General features: G+C 33.6%; 1 protein-coding gene across 2 annotated transcripts in view; it reads left to right on the forward strand.

Moving 5' to 3' along the window:
* The first annotated feature begins 684 nt into the window (after positions 1-684).
* LOC106478048 (acetylcholine receptor subunit beta-like 1) overlaps positions 685-21,946 on the forward strand; it is a 56,712-nt gene continuing 35,450 nt past the window's right edge. For both annotated transcript variants that reach the window (XR_002609814.1, XM_013938558.2), the window contains exon 1: positions 685-1,720. Coding sequence is in view for 1 of the 2 variants with exons in the window: in XM_013938558.2 (XP_013794012.1) it covers positions 779-1,720 (942 nt within the window). In the remaining variant the exon portion in view is untranslated. The remainder of the gene's footprint in view (positions 1,721-21,946) is intronic.

A 21,946-nucleotide genomic window follows, 5' to 3' on the forward strand; every position in this document is an offset into this window, starting at 1 on the left:
TTGTTTGTATGTGTTTACTTTGAATCCTGCAACTAACATTTTTAAACTAATACCACACTGCAGTAGCTCCATCAAAACGTATACACCTAGCGGTCAGTCTACAGATTTACAACGTTAAAATCAGAGGTTCGATTCCGTTCGGTGGACACAGCAGATAGCCCCGTATGGCTTTGCTATAAAAAAACACACACATACCTAGAATATTCTTTAGGGAAATACCACTGCTGATTTTTTTATCCAATCACAAACGCATGATGTCACCAAACATTATGAATATTTTTTTTAAATCCACATCAAATTGTATACTCAAACTGTGTTTTGCTGCCTCAGCCTAACTTAGTAAAGGTTTTTCTGTTATATAAACGATGCTGAAACAATTTATGCGACATCAAGATGTTATACTGACGTCCCTAAAGTGACATTCGTGAAACCTTAAACAATGGGATATTATATACTCTACGAATATGTGTTTCTAATGTCTTCGTGTTTCTAAAAACTCCTACGTGTGTTGTGACGATTGTCTCTGAAATATCTTGAAAAAACAAGTAGTAGTTGTGTAGTGTTACAATTATGCAAAAGTTAACATGGGAAATTCGAAATTTTACTCTAAGGGAAATCATACTGTCATACTTGTAATATTTTCGAATATGCAGAATGGTAGTAGTTTTGTTTTAGCACGACTTTAACCACAGATTATCATTTTTTTTCCAACAGTGCTGATGGAAACTACGAGGTCCGATATAAGTCTAATGTTCTTATCTATCCAAATGGACTGGTGATGTGGGTACCTCCCGCCATTTATCAGAGCTCGTGCACCATTGATGTGACATATTTCCCTTTCGATCAGCAGAAATGCGTTATGAAATTTGGATCTTGGACGTTCAATGGCGACGAAGTATCTTTAAAACTGGATAGCGATAACAGATGGGTAGATCTTTCTGCATATTGGAAGAGCGGTACATGGGACATTGTCGAGGTACCGGCATTCCTGAATACGTACAATAATAGCAGAGAGGGCAAACCTACTGAAACAGACATCTCTTTCTACATAACAATTCGTCGAAAAACACTCTTCTACACAGTGAATCTGATTCTTCCCACTTTTTCCATATCTTTTCTCTGTATTCTTGTATTCTATCTTCCGGCAGAAGCTGGAGAAAAAGTGACTCTTGGAATATCGATTCTACTCTCTTTAGTAGTGTTCTTGTTGCTAGTGTCGAAAATATTACCTCCTACGTCTCTCGTTCTTCCTTTGATTGCCAAGTACCTGCTCTTCACATTTTTAATGAATACCGGTTCAATCCTGGTAACAGTAATAATTATCAACTGGAACTTCCGAGGACCACGGACTCATCGAATGCCCAACTGGATTCGAGTGGCATTTTTAAAATACTTGCCTATTATTCTGTTTATGAGGAGGCCAAAGAAAACTAGGTTGAGATGGATGATGGAGATGCCAGGTTACGGAACGCACCATTTGTACCATAGCTCACCGGAAGGTAAGCCGTATAACACGAGAAACAAATCAGAATTTATGGAGCTAGCTGACATTCACCACCCTAACTGTACGGCGGCAAGAAAACCCTCTCCAGAACCGGAAGTTCAGCTGTTGGACACAGAGGCGCAAGACACCTTGTTCCTATCGCCCAAAGCTTATAGAGCAACTGAAGCTATTGAATTTATTGCTGAACATTTACGCAGTGAAGACGAGTACATACAGGTAAGATAACTGTGTTCAATATTAATATAATTTTTACGAATATCTATCTTGATCTTGATCAGGTTCTAGATCCTTTTCGGGATGTTTGGTTTGGTTTGAATTTCGCGCAAAGTTATTCGAGGGCTACGTGCGCTGCAGTCTCTAATTTAGCAGTGATAGATTAGAGAGGCGGCAGCTAGTCAACACCACCCACCGTCAACTTTTGGGCTACTCTTTTACTAACGAATAGTGAGATTGACCGTTACAATATAACGCCCCCATAGCTGAAAGGACGATCATGTTCGGTTACAGTGAAATATAATGTAAAAACTAGATGTCAACGAAATAGTAACTTTATAATGGGATGTTTTTTGACGACCAAGTATTGTTAGTTGTGTTCGTTGTCGACGTTTATTTCTGAGGTTGAAAATAGGAAAACTTGCTGAATAACATTTGGTAGTATTGCCTACTAAACGTACACCGTTTTTTAACACTTCTGAATTTCAAGTGTTATAGAAAACTCTAAAATATTTTTTTTTAACATACTTCCATGCAATCCCTACAGTGTTTTTACGCAAATAAAAATATGACAAGATATTATATTCTATTGCCTTTGCAATGCTTTTATCTTTATGTTTATCAATTTTCTGTAAGCACTTCTTTTAGAAACATTTTTGCGCTAGACATTCAATGTCTGTCTTAGACCGTTCGGCTACTTATGGTACAATGTTTTGCGATCAGTTTTTACAACTATTCTGAATATCATTTACGTATATTATCTATAATAAAAAAACGGAATTTTCCATTGATCTAAATATTCTTAACCATATCTTTCGAAATCTCGTTCAAACAAGATCTAGCTGTGAGGAATAGTCGAAATATTGTCGTACTTTGAGGTTAGCTTAGAACAACGAGGTTGAGAAATTAAACGTAATGTGCAAAGTATCGTGCATTCCGACAGATAACCAGTAAGCTATTAATCACCTTATTTCTCAATAGTTTCTGAGCACACTATCTACTTACGTAACATTCATGCTAAATTGAAACGATAAATCATTTCTTTTGTTCCGTGTTGTTTTTTCTTTTAGCAGTTGTCTTTCTCTACTGTTAGACTGAACTGAAGCGTATTCTAGCGCACCTTCTGAAACGTACTGTTTTAATGAAATGTTATGGGAGAAGTTTATGACAGATTTAATTTATGATGTATGTACAAAGAATTCGTAGATTTCAAGGTAATTCTTACCCCAGAAACTGATATTGCACGCAAGGTGATGTTCATTTATGTAAAAACCCTTAAGGTAATCTCGAAGATACTTGATGATTTAAATTGTGGGTCTAGGCGCTACCCTGGCCCCTTTTTTTACGTGTTTTACTGTTTCTTGGAATCATCATTTCCAAAAACTTTGTTGGCTCGAAATTACACATAATTTCTTCCAAAAAAAAACACGTTATTTTGAATAATTATTGCAATAAGTATGACTAAAAGAATGAGAGCAAAGAAATGATAATTTAAGAAACAAGAGTATTAAAAATTATGAATTTTAAAATAAAGTAGGGATCCTGCTATAAAAAGTAATGAAACAAGAATTAAAATCATAATCAGAAATTTATACAATTTAATCATTACTTTGGCCTACAGATAAGTGTATAAAGCTGTCAAAGTAGATATTAAATTTTATCCGAATATCACAAGCGGATACTCACAGACCAGTCAAGTAAACTGCAGAAACCTTGTAGCGACAGTTCGAGCCATCTAGGCGCTAACCCCGCTGACGTGATCAGGTAGGTAGATAGTAGACGAAAAAGTTGCTGTTTTAGAAATTTTTGAATTGTTATACCGGAAACATTAGCGACATATCTTAACCAATACTTTGAATGGTCGGTTTTTCGCTTAGGAATTTGATAGGTTGGCTTTTCGGCGCGTGAATTATGTGGAATCCTTGTCGATCCCTACTATTAAGTACTACTGTATTTAAATTTTCATAACAGCTGTATGTCAATTTCGCTTTAACAATATTAGTAACTATCATGTTTTTAAAACAGATATCTCAGTATAAATTTTGTTTGTTTTTTGAATTTTGCACAAAGGTACTCGAAGGCTACCTGCATTAGCCGTCTCTAATTTTCAAATGATAGACTAGAGAGAAGGCAGCTAGTCAATACCACCCACAGTCTACTCTTGGGCTACTTTTTACTGACAAATGTAAAGATTGAAAGACACATTATAACGTTTCCTACGGCTGGAAGGGCGAACATATTCTGCGACGGATTTCAATCTCTCCACTCGCCGATTGTGTGGCGAGTTTCCTAACCACCAGGCCGTCAATATAAAATATAGAGCACAGAAAGTTATATTTCATGTTTGCTATTTATATGGTAAAGCTACTATGGCTATCTGTCTCTGTCCTTAATTTTGAACTATTTGAACTCCTGTCCAGAGTGAAGGCAGTCAGTCAACAGCACTTCTGCCACCCATCATCCGAGTTAATGGATTGATTGTCACTCTTTGAACCGACCTACAGCTTCAAGCGCGCGTGTGTGTAGGGGGGTATTTGACCCGGCTCGCTAGTTACGATAACCAGAGTTCTACTACAGGAACAACCCGCGCCTTGTAAAACCTGGAACTTTTGATACTTATAGGTGTGTCTTTATGTAAAATTCCAATAAGAGTGACTATCGCAAGTGTCGAATCTGGTCCGTTAATGAGACTTTACTTTTCACAACTTTAATTCATCCTTTATTGAAACTATCGTAAAACTTCCAGTGGTATTCATAGCACAATCAATATCTAATTGACAACAAGGGATGCATATAAACGTGGTTTTAATTACTACTGGCCATGTAAATAGTGTATCTTATGTACATTAAAACAGAAAAGAAGACACTTTATCAAAGAGCAAAAAGTTTTAACTGTGTTAAGGAAGTATTCAAGAAAAACGACCAATCAGAAACCTACCGTTAAAAGCACACTCAGAGTAAACACTAATGAAATGTTCAGCAAATTGTGATACGAAAACCAGTAGGTTCTAAACAGGTTTAAAACCAATAGGGTTAAGATAGCAATTACATTTTTTGAAAATGATATATTAAAAGGGTGGTCAAAAACTTAAGTTGTCAATTACTTAATTATATAGCCCTTCTGCACGGAATCTTTTTCTACTTCTTCTTTGAGCCTCTGCGAGACTTTAAAGATACGTAAATCATGTGATATTCGAACTAATGATAAAAAAAGCCTTACTTGAATCGTATTACTAATCATATTAACATACATAAATATCTAAAATATAAAAGGGAAATAATTTTAAGATACTTAATGCAATATCGTCCACTGTAAGTATAGGGAAGTACTGAAGACTACTTAATTTCACTTGATTTATCCAACATCATACCAGTATCGAAGTTGTGATACCCTGCGTCAATATTATGAACTTTGAAAGTAATATATCTTTTAAACTCGATATAGAACACTTGTTTTCTTATTCATGGCCTCAGGAGTAAGTGGTCTATAAGAATCCATTAAATAAATGGGTCTTTAAACAAATATATTGCATTTTCATTCACACTTTACAAATTACTTAATAACTTACCCTGCGTCCGGTACATAACTTTTTAAAATACGTTGTTCGGTCATAAGATATATAAACCATTAACATACTATATATAACAAGTTTAAGAATGAACCGTTGGCTATATTCAACAAGGGTATTTAAGCCTGAATATTCTGTGCTTTTATGTATCCTTATGCCAATACAGCATGAAAGCACTGACTTCTACCTAATGGAATAACAAGTAGCAAGCCTCCCCCCCCCCTGTTTATATGGCTAAAGTGACTTTAAGCATGTGATTTCTACACAGCACTTTCTATTTAAAACACCTGTTCACCTCATAAAACCGACGAAAACAGAAGCGTAAATATCGTTTATTGAGCACTAGGCCGCCTGGGGCCAGTATGGGTGGAATTTTCTCAAAGTAAAGGAAAGAGTGTGTTTTAACATTATTAAACAAAACTTCTCATTGTACAGTCAGACTGCTAGATTTATGACCAGATGTTTGTTGCAGGTTTCAAAGTAAACATATACAAACAACGAGTTTAAAAATGTTAGTTGCAGGATTCAAAGTAAACATATACAAACAACGAGTTTAAAAATGTTAGTTGCAGGATTCAAAGTAAACATATACAAACAACGATTTATTTGACATGTAGAAAATATTTTTAAAAAATTACGGTAAGTCCGTAAACTTACCGCTGATCCACAGAGGGGTCTGTTACACAATAGAAAAATGGTGGAATTTATTGAAATACTACCTACGAGGAACACTATCCTATCATGAAACAACATGAACCTTTATATCAAGTAATTTATTGTTATTGTCATAAAGTTAACAATATCTGATTACGTAATGTTTTTCTCCTTCAATAAGACAGCGTCCAAACTGTACACCAAATGTTGTTTCCATAATGATAATAAATTATTTTTTACCCGATGTTCACGGAGGAAATATTTGTTGTTTCCAACTTCTTGGTCTCATGCGTATGCTGTAGTGAGCATCAAACGACAATTTCTAATTACATTGTAAATCATTCCAAATCTTTATGTTACATATCTTTTCCATAGGGACAACAATCGTCTTACCAGAAATGTTTCTCATATCTCATTTTCTACTAATTGGTATCATTTATATTTGTCGATATGTGGGAAAAAAGGCCTTAGATCTTGTAACATGATTTCTTTAAGTCAGACGTATCCGATAAATATCTTAACAAGTAAAAATTCATCTATATATTTAAACTATTCTTTTGAACTAATAAAGTTGAATGAATGAATCATAATTATTTTGTTACTTACAAAAATTTAATACTTAGATGTTTACTAAAAGCTTGTTTGAGAACATTAATGATGGTATTATCACTTTATTTTTTGATATGATAGCTGTATAATTCAAGCACATTTTTTAATACACTCAAATGACAGTTAACTTCCATAAGCAGAATGATGACTGGAGAACAAGCAAGGTTTATCTTTTTTTCATTCCAAAATGAGTTGATGAATAACTGTCACTGTTTTCTGAGAACATTCGGGAACGTTGTTACAAAAGTGAGGCTGTAAAGAGTTAGGCCCTTAATAAAAATAATAAAATGACAAAAATATTTCACGTTAAACGGTCATTAATCTGAATGGATAACATTATTTCGTTGACTTATAACTTCATTTTACAATCAATAGTTAGTTTGGGAAAAACTGAATAAAGTAATTTTATATCTAAGTTTTCTTGGAATTAGAAGCTGGGCAGATTCACTGAACACGTTCCGCGCTTTCAGCTCCAGGAGGTATTAAAAATACTGCAGTTAGTCCCGCTATTTTGTAACAATAGCCGTATAGGCGGCTTATGCTGTTGATTGATTGTCTTTCCTCTGATTACCTGTTCTCATTTAGATATGGTTATGCCTAAACCTTAGGGCTCTCTATAACCTGGCCGCTTAGCTCATGTGTCACAAGGTACCACTGAAGCTCAAGTACTTGAAATTGGTATTCCACTGCTCATGATCTCTTTGTGTTTGGACATCTAAATATGTAGCCTGTGATCAACTCCAGTTGATAATATCTGTTGTGGGATACCTATTCTTTTCAGTCTCCTGCAACAGAGACTTTGTTTTTGAAGTTTAGTGGCACATAGAAACTAAAAGATACTTAATTAAAAACAATTATTAATTATAATTGATGCAAACTCAAAATTTTAATAGATATATTTCACCCAACAATGATTATTCTTCTTATACTAGAATTTATGAACTAATTTATTTAGTAATTATATATTATAACATAACATAATGTTTATGGACAACATGGGACCTATTGGTTCATCTCAGATGTCCCATCCTCTAAATTAAATCTTAGAAAATCTAAAGCTATAATTTTTTTAAAGCCAGCCCTTATCATTCATATAGTTTTCAAGCTTTCTCTTAAACTCACTTAAATTTGTTGCCTCCACAATATCTGAGAACAACCCATTCCAGAGGCCAACCACCGTGTTAGAAAAATAAAACTGTCTTAGCTGAAGATGACTCCTACCTAAATGAATAAACTTAGTAATCCTATAATTATTTAATCTCCAAGTCTAAGTTTAAGGGAGGTCCAGTTTAATCTACACTTGGATTAACGTGTGTTATTGGGTTATACTAGTTTCGGAGAATTCCACTCCTAATCAGTAACCTTGATCACAAGTTAAGCAAAAAGAGATAAGCTGAACGTATATCATAGTAAAAAATATGTTTGATTCCTACCTTGCCAAAATATATACTTATGTATCCTAGTATGAAATAAGATGATGTGTCAACATTGTCCATTTAATCCCCTTAATAAACTTAAACTACCCAACCAGATCCCCTGTAACTCTTCTTTTTTCAAAAGAAAACAACTTCAGAGATCTTAATATCTCCTCATACGACAACTTTTCTATCCCAGGTATCATCCTAATGCTCCTACTCTGAAACCTTGCCAACAGTTCAATGTCCTTCCTAAGGATAAGAAGCCCAAGAGTGAAACAATACTCCAAATGTGGCCAAACTAATGACGTATACAATGACATTATAACCTCTTTAGACTTGTAATCAATATTTCTGTAAATACAAAGATCCTATTTGCCCTACCACTAGCAACAGCACACTGCTTGGATGACTTAAAAGACTGCCCAACCATTACACCAAAATGACACCTTTACCATTACACCTTAAACCTATAGCTGAACCAAGGTGAGGGCAACAAATAAAGTAAATTTATGGCATATTTACTGACTATGTTGTTCAATCAGTAATCTCTAGGAAATTATTGGAAGCTTAAACAACATTTGGTTCTGAGTAAGCATGAAATATAACACATATGTATACTCAAAAATATTTAATTTTTCATTTCTCTTGAAGTGATCACCTCGCCTTTGTCCTGCAAATAAGGTAAAGGAATTGTCTTAATTGACATCATGGATGATATATATGTTTTCATTTCAGAACGAGAAAAATCAAATTATGACGTCCAACGTGTGGCTTAAGGTGGTGAGTTATCTTCCCTATCTCTAACAATGGACTGGTAGACTTTCGCCAATATTATCTATAATAAAATGTTAGACATTCACCAATATTATGTATAATAAAATGTTAGACATTCGCCAATATTATCTATAATAAAATGTTAGACATTCGCTAATATTATCTATAATAGAATGTTAGACATTCACCAATATTGTCTATAATAAAATGTTAGACATTCGCCAATATTATCTATAATAAAATGTTAGACATTCGCTAATATTATCTGTAATAGAATGTTAGACATTCGCCAATATTCTCTATAATAAAATGTTAGACATTCGCCAATATTATCTATAATAAAATGTTAGACATTCGCTAATATTATCTATAATGAATGTTAGACATTCGCTGATATTATTTTGATTAGAATATTAGCAGCAATGAAAGTCGCTATATCGTAGTTTTATCAGTTTAAGCGGAGTAATTTTCCATCTTTGCGTAAATAGCAGAACATCAGTGTTTATTATATATAAAAAAAAATTCGATAAAAACATAGAATGTATTATTCTTGAGTTTGCATTTCATGACTCCCTTTTAGTCCTGGCTCGACTACCAGCTACGGTGGGATGAGGCTGATTATGGCGGCATCACCGTTCTTCGTTTGCCTCCGGATAAAGTTTGGAAACCTGACATAGTGCTTTTCAATAAGTATGTAACTTGTTATTTTGTGTAACATATTATTTGATGGACTTATCTCTGGATATTCTACATCGTCTTTTTTCAGTATAAACTTCTCCTCATCTCTTACTGAGGCTCTCAATCATGTGAATGTTACGCTTCCTTAAAATGCACTCATCATGACATATTTCTATTTGAGAAGCTGCCGTTAGTATAACAATTTTAATAATTGTTACGTGTGCTTTAGGACAAAAATTAATTCTCAGGATTTAATATTACGATCACGTCGATTTACTCTATCGCAAGTTATATGTGGAACACACGTCGATTTACTCTATCGCAGGTTATATGTGGAACACACGTCGATTTACTCTATCGCAAGTTATATGTGGAACGCACGTCGATTTACTCTATCGCAGGTTATATGTGGAACACACGTCGATTTACTCTATCGCAGGTTATATGTGGAACACACGTCAAATCAATTACTGTCAATAGCTGCGTTCATACAAATATGGTGAGCGAAATCGAGCTAAAGGGTTAAGAATGGTTGCAAATACTCAAACAAAGCGTTTTCAAACAACTATAATTCTCCTGTACGGAGACTAAAACGTAGTCGCGAAATTAGCAGTATTAATGGCACAATGAAGCTAAGAGTATATTATCCATCGAGCATGACCCACCAGACCTAGTAAGATCGATAATCAGTGTCTGATTTTTTTTTACGTCGTGGGGCCTCTAATGACTCCTTGGCTTTCATATAGAACTACGATTACTTTAGTAACGACTTCTTAATATACACATAGCAGTAGAGAATATAAGTATTAAAGTTTTCCGAAGATGGTGATCATCATACCGGAAAACAGTATTAAGATTTGTGTATATAACGTGTTGTATATAAACCGTCGTTTTTTTATTTTTGTAGGTTATCTTTTATCTTTATAGTTTTATTATGACTTAGAAGAAAGCAGCACAGTAGAAGTCAAAAATTATAGAATGAAATTAAATTATTTTCCGTTACATTTACTTAAAAAAAATAAATAATTTATGCCATAAAGATCCAACCAAATATTTGGGTTCGATCCCCACGGTGGGCACAGCGCACATAGCCCATTGTGTATCTTAGCGCTAAGAAATATTTTAAAGAGTACGTAGTTTATTTACAGATAAATTGATTTTCGTGTGTATGAACTTAAACCGAAATAGTTGTCACATTTAACGACATTCAACAATTTAAATATCTTCTTGCTTGACGTGATATTCAGTTTTCAAAGTCTATTTGTCTATCATATCGGGTTACATAAGAAGATGAGACATTAGGAGTTTTCCGATCACCCCGATAGAGCTGATTGATATAAAACTAAAAAAAGGAGCAAAAAAAAAGAATATAAGTAGTCTAACGCTAAAATCTGGGTGTTCGATTCCCACAGCGCAGATAGCCTATTATGTAGCTAAATGCGTTAAAATATAAAGGAACAGAAAAAATAGAATCATGTAATAATGTTTAATTTTTTTTTTCATAGGAAATGGATTTTAAGTTAGCACAAAAGTGCGAGGATTAATCGCGCTTTTTACAAACGATTTGAATATGTTATTTTAGTGGTATGTCATTGCAGACGTGGCACGCAGTGCCAATACGAATACAGTTGTGGTGTCGGACATTAGAGCGTACTACACGTGGCCACTAGACTGGGCATAATCCGAAGAATTGTTCTTTAAACACGCCATAAGAAAAACAATCCAAATAACTAACAACTCTTATTTAATATAACTGAGCCGATGTGATTCTAATGGCTTCATGTTAATGGCTTCATGTGGTGGGCATTGTCCTCGTTTGTCTGTTTGTTTGTTACTCTAACCGTTATATTTCTATATTTAGACGTACTCTAGGTAATACTAATCCCCAGTGACCCAGCGGTATGTCTGCGAACTTACAACGCTAGAAATCGGGTTTCGATACCAATGGTGGGCAGAGCACAGATAGCCCATTGTGTAGCTTTGTGCTTAACTTCAAACAAACAATACTAATCTCACCTTCATGTCAGTATAAAAACGTGTATGCCGTAATGTATAACCTTCTCCATTCTTTGAATAGGGTTTCACTATATATATTTCTTAACTTGAGACTGATTTTTTCTTTTAACAAACAGAAACGCTTATTATTAATTCATCACTTGGAATTCTCCAACGGCGTATTCGTTACAGAAAATGATGAGCTTCCAAGACAATCAGAGTTAATTAGGCTCAAAAGAATACATCGCGTAAACCCATGCTTGAGTAGGTTTTCGATTGTTTTTTGGGGGTAATAAGTACATATCAATCACCCAAGCACCATAGCGGTAGACATAGCTATTATCATGACAAAGGTATTTTAAAGAACACGAGAAGGTAACGCATTATACACCAAACAAACGCTTCTCCCTTTCAATACTGAATGACAAATCAACTATAACGCTTCCTGTGTAGTGCAACTGTTAGCGCCAAAATTTGTGAATTTGTAAACTTTAATTTGCACGAATTCCAAGTTTTCTTTAGATTCTTTAACTTTGAAAGACAACAGGGATTCTATTACCTTATTTTCTGTTGACCACCGTGCTTTGCTGGTTAGGTCACTAAGATAAAGAGAAACTATCATTTTTCTTAAACGTTTGAATAACTATTTGATTGTTTGTTTGTAGTTATGCACAAAGATAAACAATGGGCTATCTGTGCTCTGCCCACCACGTGTATAGAAACCCGGTTTCTAGCGTTGTAAGTCTGCAAATATACTGCTGTGCCAATGGGGGCAATTATTTGATAAAACGTGGCGTCCAATCTGAGAGAAATGGTGGCTAAGAGGTATATTGAAACAAAATAAAATATATTTCTTTTGCTTTGAATAGATGTATAGAATTGAAGTAAAAGTCGTGTTTTTATCACTTAGTTTACCAGTTGTAACTTTTCTGAATGTAAACATTAGACATTAGAGTTTCTTTTCTTTTTTGTAGAGCGGACTTTTGTTTTAGTTGCTATACTAAAGATTACTTTACATGCGTTTGCTTTGCCTTCAAACATCATGAAGTTCTAAAATGCCTGAACTGCAGGAACTCAACATTTCTTGAAATTAAAATATATGTGGGTGATTTAGTGGTCTCTAGCTTATGCACTTTACATAATGCTCACTATAGGTTAATTAAGTCGTCTGCTATTAATTTTACAACTTTGTTTTTATCTCATACAACATTACAAATAGTTATATATATATGTATCTTTAGATGTTAAGTATTTTCTTCCAAATTGTAAAATTATTCGTCTCAAATAATGTCCCCTTTTGTGCACTGGCGTGTACAGTTTAATTTTTCATGAACATGGGATTCTTTCGTACAGCCGATTTATACGCCTTCTCTCAGAGAATCACTCTGAATAACGCACTGCCCAGATTCACCAAAATTCTCATTGAAAGGAAAGGGTACAGTAAAGTTAGGGGAAAAAGAGCCGAATTACTGTCTTTTTTTTTCAGAGGTAATGTGAGTTTCTGCACATTAAACGCCTGAAAAAAAGTTCCAGTGAAGTTTTGAAAGAGAAATTGCTTCCAGTTTCATGATCATGTAACGGGCGTAGCCTGAAAGATTTCTAGGTCAACACTATCGTACATGAGGTTGTAGAGACAACCAACGCATGATCCGATTAGACGTTTACGAATTGTTTCTGAAATACAATATAGCTTAAGACCTCTTAGTTTTGTTACAGGTTAAGTAATTTTCCATCTTCTTATCCATTCGCCCTTATTACGTTCATTGAATGTACCCATCTTACGTTTCTCTTCTTAAAAAAAATATCGTGTCACGTTTTTGTTTGGGTAACATACGATATATTTATATATGTTAGGCGTTATCTTACTTTACATGCATTCTAAACAAACTATCAAAGAACTCTAAAATTACTTTACATGCGTTCTAAACAAACTATCAAAGAACTCTAAAATTACTTTACATGTGTTATAAACAAACTATCAAAGGACTCTAAAATTACTTTAAATGCGTTCTAAACAAACTATCAAAGAATTCTTAAATACCGATATACTGCTTTCTTGATGTCACATGTTATCTATACTAGCCCTCTAGCGAGCCATTTGATTCTTCTAACAAAAAAATAACAACAACAAATTCTTCTGAAATAAGCTATCGTTAAAGCAAAAAAATGAAGCAGTAATAATCCTAGTCTTATATAGTAGCAGTAGAAAAGTATAACTTATTTGAGCTATTACTATAATCCTGTTAACATACAAATGTTGTTTCTAAAGCATATCATATTATTAAGCATAAAAGCTCTTCTATGTAAAGTGAGTATGTATTTTATATAAACGATTTGTACATGCCACAGATAGTGGCCACAGATGTGAGACATGCGTCGTAGGCGACTTGCTTAGTACCTTTGTGTTGGACTCGATGATTTCTCAACTCCTAGACGTGCAATTCCAGCATAGATGGACTTATTGCTGGAGTTTATTTCACAGTCCTATTCAAGGTAGAGTATCCAAAAGTGAGATTATTAAACTATGTAGAGTCCGAGGACACAACTTTCCAAAAGGGGAGCTTTCAATGTTCCCAAGGTAATATAAACCATTCATAGCACAGCGTTTAAAACAGCAAATGTTTTTAAAAACACACCATAAGTCAACCAGGAGTAACGCTTTTACCATATAATGAAGACTGTTATTACAAAAAAGAACACTTCAGTTCAAACCCACACAGAGGGAAAAAAAACGTTGAGAATGAAGCCGGTCATAACTTCTGGCACCATTAACAATACAATAAATGAGGATATGAAGTTAGCGAAAGCTCACAAACTTCCAGACCCACCTCGATATCAGTGACTGTTTTCGTAAGAAGGAGATCCAAAGAAACTGGAATTACATTAAAGATATTCGACCATGTGTCCTTCATGTAGTCTTGCAAACAAACGTCCATGCACAGTGAAAGATCCGTAGAAAACTAGTCTAGGTATATGGTCCAAGAGTAACCCCGCAAGTCTCAGCAGAAGTTTATTGGAATGGAAATTTCAATGTTGAGCAAAATAGCATAACTAAGATCATCAAAGATGAAGGAAATAATTCATAGGGCAGCACGAAACCCGAGACATAATTCTTATAAAGTGTGATTTACCTCGTTACATTAATTTTTATTGATTTGATTACTTTTATATGATGGCATATCGTTTAATATTGAAACATTCAAGTGCTAATCATACTTCGTCGCTATAAAACATTATATTATAATGATTTCGTAGGTTTTGAACTCTCTCTAGAAGTAAACCAGAGCAACGTAAAACAGAAAATTATGATATTTTTCAGGAATTTCATATCGTATTTTAAAAAAATGTTTCATGTTACGTAGCTTGGAATACAGTTCACCAAATAATACGAATCCGTGTGCTTGTTGAGCTTTTGTTCTGATGCGATATGTTATAAGTCTTATGATTTGATACAACGTATAAAGTAGTTTTAAAAGTTTGTTTGTTTTTTTTGTTTTTTGGAATTTCGCGCAAAGCTACACAAGGGCTATCTGCGCTAGCCGTCCCTAATTTAGCAGTGTAAGACTAGAGGGAAGGCAGCTAGTCATCACCACCCACCGCCAACTCTTGGGCTACTCTTTTACCAACGAATAGTGGGATTGACCGTCACCTATTAACGCCCACACGGCTGAAAGTGCGAGCATGTTTGGTGGGATGCGGATTCGAACCCGCGATCCTCAGATTGTGAGTCGAGCGCCTTATCCACCTGGCCATGCCGGGTAGTTTTAAAAGAGGCACTCAATTTCTAGCCTTGAATGATATTCTCAGATCATTTCGCAATGTATAATATCTGTGAGGTTTGGGGTTTTAAACCTTACTGCAAGATTGATGTTCTTGGATGATACGATTTGGATAATTTATAACTAGCAATTACGTCGATGAATAAACAAAGGTGAAGTGGACAGCAACTGACCAGTTCAGCTTGCAACTCGAGAAGAAAATCTTAGTGGACTAATCTACAAACGTAGCACACACACAGATCGAAAGAACGAATTTTCGAAACATCTTTCGTTTTTATCTGCTACAATCATATCGAAAATAATTTCATGCCTATTTAATGTAAGAGAATAAATAGAAACCAAAACAAAGACGAAATGTAGTTCGTTGAAACTTTACCAAATAAAAGAGAATTTGGGTTGAACGAATCTGTGTTAAAATATCTTCAAAGAAAATAAAAACCGCCTTATATATTTCCACATGGATTGTAACTAAGGGTCAGATTATCTATGGTTTTAAATTTCCGCCTGTAATTTATGTTTTCAATCAATATTTTAGTCTAAACTCAGACATAAGTAGTAGTGGAAGTTGACCAGCTAAAACTAACTTAGAAATTAAATGGTACATGAAATTTGATTATAAATGTATGTGTGTGTGTATACCCCAATTGATTCCCATGAAAGTCCAAATTTTTTAAACATAAAACAAAATGAAAAATCGTGTTACGTACAATTTTTCTCTCTTAGTAGAATGTTTATTATTTGCCCTTAAAAAACTTAACATGTGAAATTTATTTAAATTCAGGCTCTTTATAAACAGTAAAATATTTTCAAATTGGTAATGAATAGAGGAAAATATAAAAATTATGTGTTAGTTAAAAATTACGTTTTTATATTCTTTAAAACTTGATGTTTCTTATTACTAAATTAATAAAAAGATATATTTTACTCAATTACCCATTTTAAACATCGTTTCACTTTCACAAACAGCGTCATTTTTCAGTGTGAAATTTCGTGCCTTATATTTTCCTCGTCATTATCTGTTAAATGGCTCGTTACCAGATCGTTTTTATACTAAGTGGCTAGTCTCAAATTCAACGGTTTTCTCACTTAAAGAAATCCTTCAGTTGCAAAACTGCCCACATGCGAAAGAAAAATAACATTCTTAAAATTTATACTCCACATTAATTATGTGAACATGCGGAATAAACTAGTTCATTTGTAATTGCTCATGAACAAGGTGAACTTGTTATGGAGTCACTTCCTTTACCTGCTATTTAATACTGAAAAATCAGGAAATTCACATTGAACTTGGTAAATCATTGTTTTTTAAGAAAGCTTTTCTCGTATACATTAAAGTTAAATTAAGTACTTTTCTCATAAAATATTCTACTTTTAAACTTGCCAATAGCTAAATAGTTCGTGTAACCTTACGTGTACTACATCCTCAATAATACATCTATTAGAAGAATATACATTACATCCTCAATATTCAACTTAGTAAATCATTGGGTTTTAAGAAAGCTTTTCTCGTATACATTAAAGTTAAATTGAACACTTTTCTGATAAAATATTATTTTCTGAACTTCCCAACATGGGCTGTTCAGAATACACGCTGACTGAATAATTCACAGTACTTGCACCATACATATATTAAATTGAAAAAATAATCTAGAGAAGAAAATATGTTGTATCTATGATTTTTCAAATTAAAATTCACAAACAAGAACGAACTGTGACCTGATATTATACTTCTAACTCTATTTCAATAAATTTAATAAGTAAACTAAAAGGGGTTTGTTTGTAATTAAGAACAAAGCTACACAATGGGCTATCTGTTTTCTGCCCAGCATGGGTATCTAACCCCGGTTTCTAGCGTTGTAAGTCCGCAGACATGCCTCTGTGCCACTAGGAGGCCATGTTTAGCTACATAGAAATAAAATCTAAACATATAACTAATTTTAGATAATTTCGCCCTGAGTTCCTATAACTTTGAATAGTTCGTGTAACCGTAAGTGTACTACATCCTCAATAATACATCTATTAGAAAAATATGCAATACATCCTCAATAATACATTTATTAGAATAATATGCATTACATCCTCAGTAATACATCTATTAGAAAAATATGCATTACATCCTCAATAATACATTTATTAGCAAAATATGCATTACATCCTCAATAATACATCTATTACAATAATATGCATTATATCCTCAATAATACATCTATTAAAAAATATGCATTACATCCTCAATAATACATTTATTAGAATAATATGCATTACATCCTCAATAATACATCTATTAAAAATATGCATTACATCCTCAATAATACATTTATTAGAATAATATGCATTACATCCTAAATAATACATCTATTAGAAAAATATGCATTACATCCTCAATAATACATTTATTAGAATAATATGCATTACATCCTCAATAATACATCGCACCTTTATCAAATCTTGTAATATCACAATTCTTCCTTTCCGAGATGTGAAGAGAACACAAGTACTAACTTTGGTTAAAAGACTGAAAAGCCTTAAAATCTCAATTGGAATGGAAAAGTACGTCTTTGTGTATCTACATCAATTCTTACTTCTCGTTTTGAAATGAATTCAAAGTGTGCGACTAAGTTATGAATGTGATCTTTCTTGGAAATAGGAAGTTCAGAAACACGGTAGTGGAAAACTGGAAAACTAAATCGTTAAAATATGGATCTTTAACTGTTAAAAGAGCAAGAGCAAGAGCAGGTCGAATCCCATGTACTCAAGGTATTGACTGTTTTAGGTCGATTTTCGGTGACAAACGAACTATAGCAGTAGAAGAACAAAATAATCAGACCATTCTTTTAAAAATACGAAAACGGGTTTCTGTAGTTACTACAATCACTTTACGATAATAAGCGAATACTTCTTGAATTAAAAAAATATTTTCATAGTTTTTTTGTTGTTTTTTTTACATTGGTGTTTTCGATATTATGCGCACACGGATTAAAAAGTTAGGTCAGTCTTTTCTAGAATTCAAGTATTGTCATCGGTAATTTTAAACAACTGACCAGAGATAATACAGCCAGTCAGCAGCTCATACCACCATAGAAGCTCTGTCCGGCTTTGAACTCTTGTAACACCCATAGCTGAAAGTATAAAGCGTTCAGCACAATAACGTCTCGAACCTTGGATTGTCTAATCCGCAGCCTGATACATTAACCGCTAAGCCACGTTTGGCTTCTTTTCTTTTCTTTTTTACATTGAGTTAAGGTTAATGGTGAATTAGTTAAATTTAACTATCACCATTCAAATTATTAAACTAATAAGCAATATACATGTATGCTTTTGCATTAGTTAGATTTCTTTTTCCCAGATTATATAGTCATCAAGCGAACTAATGTGTATGGGACACCTTTTAATGAGCTTAATAGTTTCATTATTAGTAGTTTCTGTATATGTCTTAACGCAATTAGAAAATAAATTCACTCAAAAAACGTGCATGTAATAAACCAAAAAAAAATTATTATGTGATTTTCTTTACCCCTCGATGAGTTGTAGAAGCGTGTAATTAGATTGTGAAAACTGAAACATTACCCGTACTTTTTTAAATATATTAGCCTGACTCATTTTATACTGTTATACAGCAACTCAAAAATATTTTTACATGATGGTACAGGGGAAAATACACATACACATGACAAATACTTAAAAAGTGAACTATCAAATTCAAGCTATTCTCATTTACATTAAAGTATTCAGGAAGAACCGTGGCTTAATTTTCTGCTGGTTAACCATTTCGGATTAAAAAAACATCAGTAATACTGAGGGTGTAGACAACGAATTATCACTTTCTTTAAACGTTGTCACCATTAAGTGCAATGCATTTCTTCCATTGGTGGGTAAGTTACGGCTGTTATAAAAACATCTTTTCTTTGTAAGTGACCCCTTGAAATGGCCACTAAAATGGAAGTCACAGGGATACAGATAAGGGTTGTATTCGTGAAGAGAAAGTACTGACTAAACGATCTTTTTTTGTTGTTGTTGCACAACGAGCAGCATGAAGTTTTTACCATATTGCAGAAGAACACTGTCTAGGAATGGACTGATTCTGACCAATTAGTCTTCGGCCAAAACTTGTTCGTGTCTAGCGTATGAGAAAAAACATTTCTTGTGAAGCTAATTTTAGTGATTATAAATAGGACTATAAGGTAGTTAAAAATAAAGGAGATAGGAACAAGAGAGTAATTTAAATCTTAATAGTGTTTTATATACTTTTAATAGTGTTTGGGCAGTTAGTACTAATTACAAGACATTACCATAAATAGTATTTTGTCTGGTTCTTATCTTTATTATATATTTTTCTCTTACCTGTTAAATACATAATGCAAATTGAGTCCAATAATAGTGTTGTTGTTTTGTGTATGTTTTTTTGACAGTTGAGTGCTCAGAAGACGAAGAACGACTGGTACGTGACCTGTTTCGAGACTACAACAAACTCATCCGACCAGTAGAAACGATGAATACAACGCTAGTCGTTAGCTTTGGCCTGTCCTTTATTCAGCTTATTAACGTAGTAAGTTCCTTCTTTGGGGTATCGATATTACAAATTTTGTCAAACATAAACTAAATATGATTTATTTTTTAAATTCTGGACATTAGTATATTTATAAAATAGATTTATAATATGTGCAAAATAAACCAATATACACAGCTATGCATAAGCTAAAAACCACCAGTATCCTGTGCAAAAATAGTTCAGGATGAAACATTGTAACAATGCCAGTCTAAAATCATTATTTATTTATTTAAATACCTTCTAAATCACGTTTTTAGTTTCAATGAATTCTAAAACATGAGATCTAAGAATGCCAGAACTGGCAATGGTTATGTTTCTGAAAACTTGGGCATGTAACTTTTAGATGTGATGCTGTGGCTATTACAACGATGTCCAACATCGCATAGCATCCCACACCCTCATTATTTTTCTATTGCAAAAGTATTAAAATAATTTTATTTTAGATTGATTATTACAATTCTTAGTTGTTGTTTTTTAAATATTGATAATTTTTATTTTAGTGTATACCTTTAACGTTACTGTTCTAATTTTTAAAAATGGTTTTAAAACATACATTTTTCTGATGAAGTAAGAAATAGCTTCATATAAAGGGTCAGCTAGAAATTTCTGTAAAAACGAAAGGATCAAAAACGGAAATTTAAAAATCAACCAAAAGACAAGAGTATGCCTCGAAAACTGCCTCAGTGTTCCAGGATCAGATATTAAGTACCTTACGCTTACTTCATTTAAAACAGATGTAAACCTAGCAGATGCCTTGCTGCAGAACGTCAAGAAACCGCTGTTGTTGAAGTTGATCCTTCCACAATGTGTGAGGAAAGACTGAAAAGGTGCATTGCAGCAACAAAAACTGTTTCGGAAATGCAATAAACATAAGAGACGTTTGCCAAAACTCAAAACATTGGACAACTTGTATATAGAGAAGACTATTTTGGTACGATGAGTCCAATTTTGAGATTTTTTTCGAACCAAGAGATGCCAGTATGTTCGTCGAAGAAGTGGGTAGAGATTAATGAAAAACCTTCATTTAAGCATGATGTAATATCCAAATGTGGGGGCTGTTGATACTCACGTCAAGTTCGTGGCCTCTACCGTATCAATGGAGTTCTGGGTCTCCTTAGTATAATCAAATACCCGTTTAGTATACTGTTCCTTCTGTACGTAATTTAGTGGAAGAAAATTCATTCTCTAGCATGATAACGATTCCAAACATATAACAAGCGCTATAAAGCAGTATCATAAGAAAAATAGAGAACAGATGAAACTCTGACGTGCTTAGTGTGGCCTCTTCAAAGTTCAGATCTCAGAATGTTCAGAAAAACAGAAGCAACTAAATTCAAAAGAGAAATTCTGAGCAATATTTCAAAACACCTGGAATCCAATTCGTAACGAACACCACCAAGGTCTTGGAGAAAGCATTCCTCATCGGGCTTCAGGCAGGAATTTTAGTTAAGGGTGGTCACATAAAATATTAAAGAAATACACTCTAAACTTGAAGACGAAAGGCGGAAGACTTTCGAAACGTCGTCCTCTACACTTGTATCACTACAACAGCCAGTTTTACAAAGTTTCGTCATGGGTACTCTGCCTAAACAAACTATCAAAGAACTCTAAAATTACTTTACTGGTTATAAACAAACTATCAAAGGACTCTAAAAGATTAGTTTTCAGTGTAACTGGAAAAATCTCTTAATCGCACTTAATATTTTTCTATTAAGTACAGCTATATTTTATAACAAACACACAATATAAAACAATTGATTTTGTCCGAACGATTCCAGTTTCACATTTTATCATCAATGCGGAAAGAACCAATATATTACGAGTACAAGCCATCTTCAGGTGGGGAGGGGCACTGAATACTGCCATATATAGACAGAAAAGGCATGAACCTCTCGATCCAAATAATATTGCTAGTATGTAATAATAATTTGTCTCAGCAGGGCAGTTGCCATATAAGGCATTGTACTTTCCACGGGTTAAAACTTCATCTAAATAAATAATACTTTATTTCATAATTATATTTTATCCACCATAATGACAAACTGAAAATAAAATCAATTTTTGGGGAGATTAGTGTTAATGAATTTTTGAAAAGAAAGATACAAAAATAATGAAAAATCATAACCGGTATCAGTGACTCTGTAAGTGTATATGTTTCGAAGTTTCTTCTCAGGGGGTGACCCATTTTACTAATTGGTAATTAC

Source organism: Limulus polyphemus, unplaced genomic scaffold, assembly GCF_000517525.1.
Source record: "Limulus polyphemus unplaced genomic scaffold, Limulus_polyphemus-2.1.2 Scaffold175, whole genome shotgun sequence".
In the NCBI taxonomy this organism is placed as follows: domain Eukaryota; kingdom Metazoa; phylum Arthropoda; class Merostomata; order Xiphosura; family Limulidae; genus Limulus; species Limulus polyphemus.